General features: G+C 38.9%; 1 protein-coding gene across 1 annotated transcript in view; it reads right to left on the bottom strand.

Moving 5' to 3' along the window:
* LOC144432809 (TGF-beta-activated kinase 1 and MAP3K7-binding protein 3-like) overlaps positions 1–13,369 on the bottom strand; it is a 93,315-nt gene that overhangs the window by 35,562 nt on the left and 44,384 nt on the right. The window contains exons 3-4 of the mRNA XM_078121089.1: positions 11,429–12,995; positions 4,362–4,510 (exon numbers count right to left, since the gene is read on the bottom strand). Coding sequence (XP_077977215.1) covers positions 4,362–4,510; positions 11,429–12,995 — 1,716 coding nt within the window. The remainder of the gene's footprint in view (positions 1–4,361; positions 4,511–11,428; positions 12,996–13,369) is intronic.

The following is a 13,369-nucleotide window of genomic DNA, read 5'->3' as shown; positions in this document are numbered from 1 at the left end:
TCAAACTACAGAGGAAGGGTAGAGTAGGTCAAACTACAGAGGATGGATAGAGTAGGTCAAACTACAGAGGATGGGTAGAGTAGGTCAAACTACAGAGGATGGGTAGAGTAGGTCAAACTACCGAGGAAGGGTAGAGTAGGTCAAACTACAGAGGAAGGGTAGAGTAGGTCAAACTACAGAGGGTGGATAGAGTAGGTCAAACTACAGAGGGAGGGTAGCGTAGGTCAAACTACATGTACAGAGGATGGATAGAGTAGGTCAAACTACATGTACAGAGGATGGATAGAGTAGGTCAAACTACAGAGGGAGGGTAGCGTAGGTCAAACTACAGAGGATGGATAGAGTAGGTCAAACTACAGAGGGAGGGTAGAGTAGGTCAAACTACAGAGGATGGATAGAGTAGGTCAAACTACAGAGGAAGGATAGAGTAGGTCAAACTACAGAGGATGGATAGAGTAGGTCAAACTACATGTACAGAGGGAGGGTAGAGTAGGTCAAACTACATGTACAGAGGGAGGGTAGAGTAGGTCAAACTACATGTACAGAGGGAGGGTAGAGTAGGTCAAACTACATGTACAGAGGGAGGGTAGAGTAGATCAAACTACAGAGGGAGGGTAGAGTAGGTCAAACGACAGAGGAAGGGAAGAGTAGGTCAAACTACAGAGGAAGGGTAGAGTAGGTCAAACTACAGAGGATGGATAGAGTAGGTCAAACTACAGAGGGAGGGTAGAGTAGGTCAAACTACAGAGGAAGGGTAGAGTAGGTCAAACTACAGAGAAAGGGTAGAGTAGGTCAAACTACAGAGGGAGGGTAGCGTAGGTCAAACTACAGAGGCAGGGTAGAGTAGGTCAAACTACAGAGGAAGGGTAGAGTAGGTCAAACTACAGAGGATGGATAGAGTAGGTCAAACTACAGAGGGAGGGTAGAGTAGGTCAAACTACAGAGGAAGGGTAGAGTAGGTCAAACTACAGAGGGAGGGTAGAGTAGGTCAAACTACAGAGGATGGATAGAGTAGGTCAAACTACAGAGGAAGGGTAGAGTAGGTCAAACTACAGAGGATGGATAGAGTAGGTCAAACTACAGAGGAAGGGTAGAGTAGGTCAAACTACAGAGGAAGGGTAGAGTAGGTCAAACTACAGAGGAAGGGTAGAGTAGGTCAAACTACAGAGGATGGATAGAGTAGGTCAAACTACAGAGGATGGATAGAGTAGGTCAAACTACAGAGGATGGATAGAGTAGGTCAAACTACAGAGTAAGGGTAGAGTAGGTCAAACTACAGAGGGAGGGTAGCGTAGGTCAAACTACAGAGGATGGATAGAGTAGGTCAAACTACAGAGAAAGGGTAGAGTAGGTCAAACTACAGAGGGAGGGTAGCGTAGGTCAAACTACAGAGGATGGATAGAGTAGGTCAAACTACAGAGGATGGATAGAGTAGGTCAAACTACAGAGGATGGATAGAGTAGGTCAAACTACAGAGGAAGGATAGAGTAGGTCAAACTACAGAGGATGGATAGAGTAGGTCAAACTACATGTACAGAGGGAGGGTAGAGTAGGTCAAACTACAGAGGATGGATAGAGTAGGTCAAACTACAGAGGATGGATAGAGTAGGTCAAACTACAGAGGATGGATAGAGTAGGTCAAACTACAGAGGAAGGATAGAGTAGGTCAAACTACATTACAGAGGGAGGGTAGAGTAGGTCAAACTACAGAGGGAGGGTAGAGTAGGTCAAACTACAGAGGGAGGGTGAGTAGGTCAAACTACAGAGGAAGGGTAGAGTAGGTCAAACTACAGAGGATGGATAGAGTAGGTCAAACTACAGAGGAAGGGTAGAGTAGGTCAAACTACAGAGGAAGGGTAGAGTAGGTCAAACTACAGAGGAAGGGTAGAGTAGGTCAAACTACAGAGGGAGGGTAGAGTAGGTCAAACTACAGAGGATGGATAGAGTAGGTCAAACTACAGAGGATGGATAGAGTAGGTCAAACTACATGTACAGAGGGAGGGTAGAGTAGGTCAAACTACAGAGGAAGGGTAGAGTAGGTCAAACTACAGAGGAAGGATAGAGTAGGTCAAACTACAGAGGATGGATAGAGTAGGTCAAACTACAGAGGATGGATAGAGTAGGTCAAACTACAGAGGAAGGGTAGAGTAGGTCAAACTACAGAGGGAGGGTAGAGTAGGTCAAACTACAGAGGAAGGGTAGAGTAGGTCAAACTACAGAGGATGGATAGAGTAGGTCAAACTACAGAGGATGGATAGAGTAGGTCAAACTACAGAGGATGGATAGAGTAGGTCAAACTACAGAGGAAGGGTAGAGTAGGTCAAACTACAGAGGATGGATAGAGTAGGTCAAACTACAGAGGGAGGGTAGAGTAGGTCAAACTACAGAGGAAGGGTAGAGTAGGTCAAACTACAGAGGAAGGGTAGAGTAGGTCAAACTACAGAGGATGGATAGAGTAGGTCAAACTACAGAGGTTGGATAGAGTAGGTCAAACTACAGAGGATGGATAGAGTAGGTCAAACTACAGAGGAAGGGTAGAGTAGGTCAAACTACAGAGGATGGATAGAGTAGGTCAAACTACAGAGGAAGGGTAGAGTAAGTCAAACTACAGAGGATGGATAGAGTAGGTCAAACTACAGAGAGAGGGTAGAGTAGGTCAAACTACAGAGGAAGGGTAGAGTAGGTCAAACTACAGAGGATGGATAGAGTAGGTCAAACTACAGAGGATGGATAGAGTAGGTCAAACTACAGAGGAGGGATAGAGTAGGTCAAACTACAGAGGATGGATAGAGTAGGTCAAACTACAGAGGGAGGGTAGAGTAGGTCAAACTACATGTACAGAGGGAGGGTAGAGTAGGTCAAACTACAGAGGGAGGGTAGAGTAGGTTGGATTGGCACAAACCATTATGTTGTAATAACTGGAACTTGAATGAGGGAAATCTACAGAATCAAGGTAACCTTTTAAATATTATACCGGGGGCTGTGCTTTTGCTATGTTCTTGGAACGTCAGTAACATAAGATAAGAACTTCAAGTTAGTAAAACAGGCATACTTTCCCATACATTATACAAAGTGTTGGTTGGGAATCCCAGTAAATGATGGTAAAATTCACTGACAGGTCATTTCACTTTCTTTCAGACTCACTGACAAGGTACTTTTTGAGATATAACTTTTTGACCAAAATTCACTTTAGCCCTAAATTTGCATATTGCTTAGGGAATTATCATGTCATGAAGAAATCTTAATTTACACACCCCTACGAATGTTCCCAGCAAATTTCAGACCAATCTGCCCAGTAGTTTTTGAGTTTAAGTTTTTTTGACCAATAATCACATTTTTTGACCCAAATAACATACCTGCAATGCAATCATTTTCATTTGAACAATTTCCCAACTAGACACCAAAAGTAATGTCCCCACCAAATACCAAGGTAATCGGTCTGGTATTTTTTGAGTTTAAGACGTCTACACACAAACACACACACACACACACACACACACACACACACACACACACACACACACACACACACACAATTCTGACTTACATTTCACATACTTACCATCCTTAACAATTTGTACTACTTAGATCTAATTCTGACTTACATTTCACTTACTTACCATCCTTAACAAGTTGTACTACTTACATCTAATTCTGACTTACATTTCACTTACTTACCATCCTTAACAAGTTGTACTACTTACATCTAATTCTGACTTACATTTGACTTACTTACCATCCTTAACAAGTTGTACTACTTACATCTAATTCTGACTTACATTTCAATTACTTACCATCCCTAACAAGTTGTACTACTTAGAGATCTAATTCTGACTTACATTTCACTTACTTACCATCCTTAACAAGTTGTACTACTTACATCTAATTCTGACTTACATTTCACTTACTTACCATCCTTAACAAGTTGTACTACTTACATCTAATTCTGACTTACATTTCACTTACTTACCATCCTTAACAAGTTGTACTACTTACATCTAATTCTGACTTACATTTCACTTACTTACCATCCTTAACAAGTTGTACTACTTACATCTAATTCTGACTTACATTTCACTTACTTACCATCCTTAACAAGTTGTACTACTTACATCTAATTCTGACTTACATTTCACTTACTTACCATCCTTAACAAGTTGTACTACTTACATCTAATTCTGACTTACATTTCACTTACTTACCATCCTTAACAAGTTGTACTACTTACATCTAATTCTGACTTACATTTCACTTACTTACCATCCTTAACAAGTTGTACTACTTACATCTAATTCTGACTTACATTTCACTTACTTACCATCCCTAACAAGTTGTACTACTTACATCTAATTCTGACTTACATTTGGTAATCGTGAGCTTCTACTTCTTCTCTCCATTAAATCTTTTTCCATTTGTTCAACTTCTCTTCTGAACCTGTTCAGTTTTGAACTTTCATCTTCTAAATCTCTTACAAGCCGGTCACACCTTGCCTTCTGATGCAGAAGTAGTGCTGAAAGACAAACATTAACAAGTCATTGAGAATGACATAGTCCCCGCTATGATTGGGTTTTAAGGAATTATCATTACTCTGATCACGCAACAACACTTGTGAACCTAAATCAATCAGACTTAGATATGTTGTGTCTGTTTGTTGGACATGGAACATGCCTACAACAATAAAGGATGGTCGGGTATGGGGGATCGTATCACGACGAAAATGGATTCGCACATATATGTCATAGAACCCTGTCCTAATACCAACTTTGAATGAGATTTGTTCAAGCATGTCTGAGTTATGGCTTTGGACATGGAAAAATCGCAAACAAAATGGCTGCCAGGCAGCCATATTGGATCGTATCACGATGAAAATGGATATGCACATGTATGTCATAGAACACTGTCCTAATACCAACTTTGAATGAGATCTGTTCAAACATGTCTGAGTTATGGCTTTGGACATGGCATATTCACAAACAAAATGGCTGCTAGGCGGCTATATTGGATTGTATCATGACAAAAATGGATATGCATATGTATGTCATAGAACACTGTCCTAATACCAACTTTGAATGAGATCTGTTCAAGCATGTCTGAGTTATGGCTTTGGACATAGAAAAATCGCAAACAAAATGGCTGCCAGGTGGCCATATTGGATCGTATCACAACAACAATGAATATGCACATGTATGTCATAGAACACTGTCCTAATACCAACTTTGAATGAGATCTGTTCAAGCATGTCTGAGTTATGGCTTTGGACATGGAAAATTCACAAACAAAATGGCTGCCAGGCAGCCATATTGGATCATATCACGATGAAAATGGATATGCACATGTATGTCATAGAACACTGTCCTAATACCAACTTTAAATGAGATCTGTTCAAGCATGTCTGAGTTATGGCTTTGGACATAGAAAATTCACAAACAAAATGGCTGCTAGGCGGCCATATTGGATCGTATCGTGACAACAATGAATATGATGCACATGTATGTCATAGAACACTGTCCTAATATCAACTTTGAATGAGATCTGTTCAAGCATGTTTGAGTTATGGCTTTAGACAGGGAAAATTTGCAAACAAAATGGCTGCTAGGCGGCCATATTGGATGGTATCATAAAACAAATTGACGTGCATATGTATGCCATTATATGTTGCCCCTGTACCAAGTTTGAAAAAAATCGGTCAGGGCATCTCTAAGAAACGGCTGCGGACGGACGGACAGATGGACGGACGGACAGACAGAACCCAATCCATAAGTCCCCGTCCCGGACTTCGTCCGGCGGGGACTAATATAGTCAAGTCAATGTCAATGGGACTGTTTCCATATTTTATCTCAGCCTAGAACATGAAATCTCTTTATTTAATTCAACCCCCTCTAAATAGTAGTTAAAATGTGTTATAATGACTGACTATACAAAAGAATAGACTTATTTACCTGTAGTAATCTGATGACCATAATATTTTTCTGATTCTCGTCACCCAACCCACCCAAATTTTCAGCTCCAACATAAAAAAAAAGCATGAATGGCATTGTAGCACAACTGTACAGTTTTTTAAAATGTTTACCCATATGCTGATCCATGCTACATGTAGGTATAGGTGTTCATTTGCTGAATGACTATCCAGTTGCTTATCTAACCCTGTTGTTATCTTTGCAAGTCATCATTTGGCTGTTGCTCTGGGTGTGGTCTTGTTGCTAGGCAAATTTACATAAACTTTTTGAATGTTTATTCACTAATTTGTCTATTAATCCCAGTTATCTTTACAATATATGTGATCATTTGGCTGTTGCCATAGGTGTGGTTTTGTTGCTAGGTATATTTGTATACACATTTTGAATGTTTGCTCACTTGTCTAAGAATTGCTGTTATCTTTGTGTAACACACCAGTTTGGCTGTTGCTATGGGTGTGGTCATGGTTGCTAGGGATATTTGCATACATTTTTGAATATATACTCACTTGCCTACCAGATGATGTTATTTGACCAAAATATACTGCCATTTGGTTGTTGCTAGGGCCAATTGTGTCAAACTGTTTTGAAGAAAATCTGCAGAATAACACTTCTAGAAATATCTCACAAAGTTTGTCTCATTGACCAAGTTCTTTGTGAGATATAAATTTTTGACCAAAATTCACATTTTTACCTCCGGGAGGTATTAAAAGGGGAATGTATGTTTGTGTCTGTCTGTCTGTCCGTCCGTCCATCTGTCTGTCTGTCTGTCTGTCTGTCTGTCCGTGTGTGTGTGTCTGTGTCATCATTTCCTAAAAATCGGCTGGCTCAATTGTAATGAAATTTGGAATATATAATCTTTAGGTTAATGGCTAGACCTGATTAGGTTTTGAGCCAGATCTGTTAATGTTTAATTAGAGAAATTTGCATATTAATGAAATCAACTAATTAACTAATATCTTAAAACTGCATACTTCAATTTCAATATAATTATATTCGTTAAACATAACAACGTACATATGTCCTATAAAGTTTGTTGATGTACCTTACAGCGGTAATGAATAATGTGCATAATTAATTATTTTTGGTAATTAGGCTATATGTTAAGAATGCATACTTCATATTCAACATAATTTAGTACATACGTTAACCATAAGAAAACACATATGTCCTATCAAGTGTGTTGATGTACCTTACAGTGTTAATGACTAATCTGCATAATTAAAGATTTGGGGTACTTGGGCTATATCTTAAGACTGCATACTTCATTTTCAATACAATTTAGTACATATGTTAAACATAACAGAGTTGTTGATTTCGTTTGAAGATTTAGTGAATAATTTGCATAATTAATTATTTTCGGTAATTAGGCTATATCTTAACCCTTTGAACCCTAAAGGCTGGTACACCTGCCTATTGGAGTTTGACTTTATATCCGAAAGGCCGATATACCAACCGTATCGCCTAGCAATATAACAGCCAATCAAACAGCTCGTTACTACACGTGTTTGGCATCCAAACATAGTGATGACGTACAGTGCCGCCATTGTTAACGTCGCTGTGTATTACTTTATCAGACATCGCTCTTCAAAAGTGCCTCGTAGATGTATTACAAATGCTCAAGTGCTGCAAGATGTGTTGAGTTTGGATGAGGAAAATGTACACGGTAACAATTATGGCAATGATAGTGATTTATCAAGTGAGCATTCTAGTGTAAACGGCGATTTCTGCCACGTTGATTCAGCTACTTCAAATGTTTCAGACGATGATAATTTAGACCCAGCACCTGTTGGCAGAGGGTGTGGCAGAGGGAGGGGGTCGTGGTAGGGGAGGTGGGCGTGGCAGGGTGTGGCAATGGAAGGGGACATACTGGAGCTCAAAGGAGAACATTTTTCCCTCCCCTATAGGTTGGACAGTCAGTTTTTATCATTTATGTATCATTTATTCATATTTACACATCTAAAAAAATATATACGGGCAGACAAATATGATTTCAGAAAGAAGATGATATTTCGGAACAGTTACCCTGGGAGCTCAGGATATACGTCACGTTACGCTGGGGAGCTTAGGGTTCAAAGGGTTAAGACTGCATACTTGAATTTCAATATAATTTAGTACATACGTTAACCATAACAAAGCGGATATGTCCTATAAAATATTTGATATAGCTTAGTCAGTTTTAATGAAAAATTTGCATAAATAATGATTTTAGTAAACTAGGTTGTATCTTAAAAATGCAAGCTTCAAATTGCATATAATATGGTACATATATCAACCATAATAATACGCACCTGTCCTATGAAGTTTGTTCCTACAACTTTTACCTTTAATGAGTATTTTGAATAACGAACGATATTCAGTAATTAAGCAGTATCAGGCGCTCTTCAAATTCCGTATAATTTGGAACATACATTAACCTAAGAAGCCTATTACCATAGTTTTTTTTAGTTTAATGAGTTATTTGCAACCTTACGGAAGGCATTCAGTTTAAATCTGGTTACACCTAATTTGCATATCAATAATGGGATTATTACATGCTTAATATTTCTTCATCTAATCACTCTAAGATGCATCCCACCAAATTTCAGACCAATCTGCTCAGTAGTTTTTCAGTTTAAGTTTGTTTTTTTTTACCACAAATGACATTTTTTTGACCCAAATCACATACCTGTGATGTGATCATTTTCATTTGAACAATTTTTCATCGACATGCCCTAAATAATGTCCCCACCAAATACCTTGAGGTAATCGGTCTGGCAGTTTTTGACTTTTAGTTGTTTACATACACACAAGCATCAGCACACACACACACACACACACACACACACACAGACATTTCACCATGCCAACAGCAGTATTGAACCTCAATTTAGTTGTGCTATAAAACCCTTTTGTTGAAAACACCTTAATTAGATTTGAAATAATGTCGCGCAGTATCAATACCATGCATGTGTGTGTATTTCCAGAAACAAACAAGATAAAATACAGAGAAAGTTAGGTTAACCAAAAGTGTCCGAATATTTACAGTAAACGTCCAAGGACATGTACTATAACGAAGTTATACTTCCAATTCGAGGGGTTTTTACGTCCTGTAAGGGTACAGGAGATATTAAAAGGGGAATGTCTGTCTGTGCGTCTCTCTGTCTGTCTGTCTGTCTGTCTATCTGTGTGTGTGTGTCTGTGTCATCATTTTCTAAAAATCGGCTGGCTCAATTGTAATGAAATTTTGATTTTTCAAGTAGGATGTCATGATAAAATTGTTTTGTAAATTAACAATCCAAGATAAATATCAAATCCTCATCCATATGGCCACTTTAAGAATGCATACTTCAAATTCAATATAATTTAGTACATACGTTAACCATAAGAAAACACATATATGTCCTATAAAGTTTGTTGATGTACCCCTTACAGTGTTAATGAATAATTAATTTAGTACATATGTTAACCACAACAAAATTTGTTGATATAGCTTAGATTTAATGAAAAATTTGCAAAATTACTGATTTTAGGTAAATAGGCTGTATCTTAAAAATGAAAGCTTCAACTTTTGTATAATATTGTACATATATCAACCACAATAATACGCACCTGTCCTATGAAGATTGTTGCTACATGCACTCTTCAAATTATGTATAATTTGGCACACACATTAACCTAAGAAAGCACACTTGTCCAAAAAAGCCTGTTACTATAGTGTTTTTAGTTTAATGAGTTATTTGCATAATTGTGATTCCCTTATGGGAGGCATTCAGTTTGAATCTGGTCTCTGCTGATGTTATTACATTTGGCCAAACTTGAGCTATCTTTCAAATCTGGGAAATTGTGACAAAAATATCCATACTATTTATGATTGTACATTAGATTTTAAACAAGTCATTGAGAATGACATAGTCCCCGCTATGATTGGGTTTTAAGGAATTATCACTACTCTGATCACGCAACAACACTTGTGAACCTAAATCAAACAGATTTAGATATGTTGTGTCTGCTTGTTGGACATGGAACATGCCTACAACAATAAAGGATGGGTCGGGTATGGGGGATCATATCACGAAGAAAATGGATATGCACATGTATGTCATAGAACACTGACCTAATACCAACTTTGAATGAGATCTGTTCAAGCATGTCTGAGTTATGGCTTTGGACATGGAAAAATCGCAAACAAAAAGGCTGCCAGGCGGCTATATTGGATCGTATCACGACGAAAATGAATATGCACATGTATGTCATAAAACACTGTCCTAATACCAACTTTGAATGAGATCTGTTCAAACATGTCTGAGTTATGGCTTTGGACATGGAAAATTCGCAAACAAAATGGCTGCCAGGCAGCCATAGTGGATCGTATCACAATGAAAATGGATATGCACATGTATGTCATAGAACACTGTCCTAATACCAACTTTGAATGAGATCTGTTCAAGCATGTCTGAGTTATGGGTTTGGACATCAAAAAATCACAAACAAAATGGCTGCTAGGCGGCCATATTGGATCGTATCATGACAACAATGAATATACACATGTATGTCATAGAACACTGTCCTAATACCAACTTTGAATGAGATCTGTTCAAGCATGTCTGAGTTATGGCTTTAGACAGGGAAAATTTGCAAACAAAATGGCTGCCAGGCAGCCGTATTGGATGGTATCATGAAACAAATTGACGTGCATATGTATGCCATTGTATGTTGCCCCTGTACCAAGTTTGAAAAAAATCGGTCCAGGCATTCTCCAAGAAATGGCTGCGGACGGACGGACGGACGGACGGACAGACGGAACCCAATCCATAAGTCCCCGTCCCGGACTTCGTCCGGCGGGGACTAATTATGCAAATTACATTGGACTGTACATGTAGCAATGTATCTGCAATGGTATCTCCAACGTGACTGCAATACACCCACTTTGCGTACACTACACCGTTCCACACTAACGTACTGCTGACATTATGATTGCGGTCGACCATCTACATTGTAGTTTTTTCTGAAATTGTTAGTACACCTACACTCAAGTTCTACAAAGTTGTATTTCAAAATGACTATACAAAACTTCGCCAAAATTTATGAAAGTTAATGATCATTTAAACTTTTTACTGAAGTAGATTGACATGGTCAACAGACTATGTGCACATGAATGTCACGTAACACCTCACCTGAGTCCCATGATGCATGAAGCACATAGCAGGCTTTGCTTGTATTATTTTTGGTGTATTTCTCTTTGAATTTCCAGGCATAGGCATATGATAAATTAGTTATTACCCAATATAACCTCTTCATTTGTTGTATCACCATTCGTGAATCTCATCTAACGACTTGTGTCACAATGCAGAAATGGCACTCATGGCATGTGATGAACAAAGATGTGATATAGGGTAATAACCTCATAATATATTGCAATTAAATCAATCCATACATATATAAACTTAAGAATGGAGATATTTAGGATGTTTCAATAGTAAATTCCAATTTACCTTGTGTATATGCATAGTCTTCTTGTTCCTTGGTTAATGCTGCTGGTCCACCAGATGCCACACTTGAACTTGACTGATGGTAGTGTATTTCATCTAAGGGACTTTCTAACAAACTACTATGGCTAGAAGCTGGCGATACAGGTTGTATAGGGGGAGGTGGAGTTGCTGAGCCCTCTATAGAACGAGTTAAAATGTCTGGCTCCCTTACTGGGCTACAACTTAGTTGCTGTGAAAGATTGGGTCTCTGTGGTTGTGTTGGTGTAAATCTACAGCTGCTGACAACACGGCCATCACTACTACCACCAGTAGCACCACCAGCTTGCTGATTTTGAGGTCTTAAAGTCACACTGAAAGTATTAGATGAAGTGCCTGGGTGGATTGATCCACTTTGTGGAAGATGAGGAGAGGGGTGAACAGGATAATAGTGCAAGGAAGTTGCACTACATGGAGGAGGTTGTTGTGGAGACACACCCCCTTTTGGAAATTGATTTGTTGGAGTCATTTTGACATACTGGTGTCCTGTACTTCCACTACTTGTAAACGTTTGCTGATGTTGCCCAGCTGATGGTGATGCATATTGTTGTTGGTGTCCTTGGCATTCTGTATTAGTATAATGCTGCTGTACACCAGCTGAGGATGATGTGTGCTGTTGTTGGTGTCCAACACTTTCAGGGTTTGTATACTGTTGGTGTACACTAGCTGATGGTGATGTATATTGTAGCTGGAGTCCAACAGTTTCAGGACTAGTGTACTGCCGGTGTAGCCCAGCTCCAGGTGTTGTATATTGTTGATGGTGTCCAAGGATTTCAGGGCTTGAATACTGTTGATGAAGTGTTCTATGAGTATGACTTGTAAACTTTTGCTGTGTTTGTTGTTGTCCTGTCTCTCTAGGATTTGGGTATTGACCGTAACTTCCCCCTGTAGTGTAGTATTGTGGGGGGTGCAAAACTGGAGGACTTGCTGAACCAGTGTGATGCTGTGATTGATATACATTCCCATGGCTTGCATACTGCATTTGTGGATTCCTAGATGGGGAAACATACTGTTGTGCAGTACTGATATACTGAGATGACGGATACGATCCATGCGTTGGAGTTGTTGTACAGCTGGCACCAGTGAAACTGCCTGAAGGGCTGCGATTATATGGAGAAGAATGTCCTGGAGTATAATGTGTCTGCTGCGACTGTTGTGACACATTGGTTTTGAGAGTGGATGTATATTTGGGTGGACTGTTCATATAACCTCTATCAAATGGTTGATAATTTTGTGGAATAACTGGGGCTGACTGTGGTTCTGTCATTTGATTCATTTGTTCATTACTACCTCTAAATTCCTGTGCACTGTGACTATGCATGAGTGCACCAGGAGCACTAGAATTTGACCACCTTCTTTCATCAGAACTTGATGTACTTGGAGCAGGTGATCGTCTATCATCTTGTAAATGTAAATTTTGCACTTCGTGCGTTGGTATCATGTTAGTTGATGAAGCTGTTTGAAATTCTCCATACATATACTTAGGACTTTCTTTTTCTAGTTCTTCTATGCATCTTGGTTTATCATTTCTATTCTGTGGAAAGAACGCAATATAATAACATATAAGAATTGAGCAAACTACATTCATTAATTAAATTATGATTTTTACAACGCAATTTTGTGCAAATGAAATTTATGTGCCTGTGATACACAGAAATGTTGTTACCCACAAAATTATGTACTACTATATCAGTTCAACTCGGAGGAAAACACAGTTTTCATCACTTTAGCCAAACATTAGTTAGTTAGAGATCTATTAAAGAGCTACTAACAGCTTGACTCATTTGTCTCAGCTCTGTAAACTTAATACTTATATTGACATATGCTTTCATTTTAAACAATTTCCAAACAGGATATATTCTAATGTGGACAATATTTCTCAAGCTCCTGTAAGCTGAGTATGGGCCA

The sequence above is a fragment of the Glandiceps talaboti genome, chromosome 3 (assembly GCF_964340395.1).
Source record: "Glandiceps talaboti chromosome 3, keGlaTala1.1, whole genome shotgun sequence".
NCBI classification, from domain to species: domain Eukaryota; kingdom Metazoa; phylum Hemichordata; class Enteropneusta; family Spengelidae; genus Glandiceps; species Glandiceps talaboti.
Note: the sequence above shows the minus strand (reverse complement) of the source record. Positions and strands in the feature narration are given on the sequence as shown.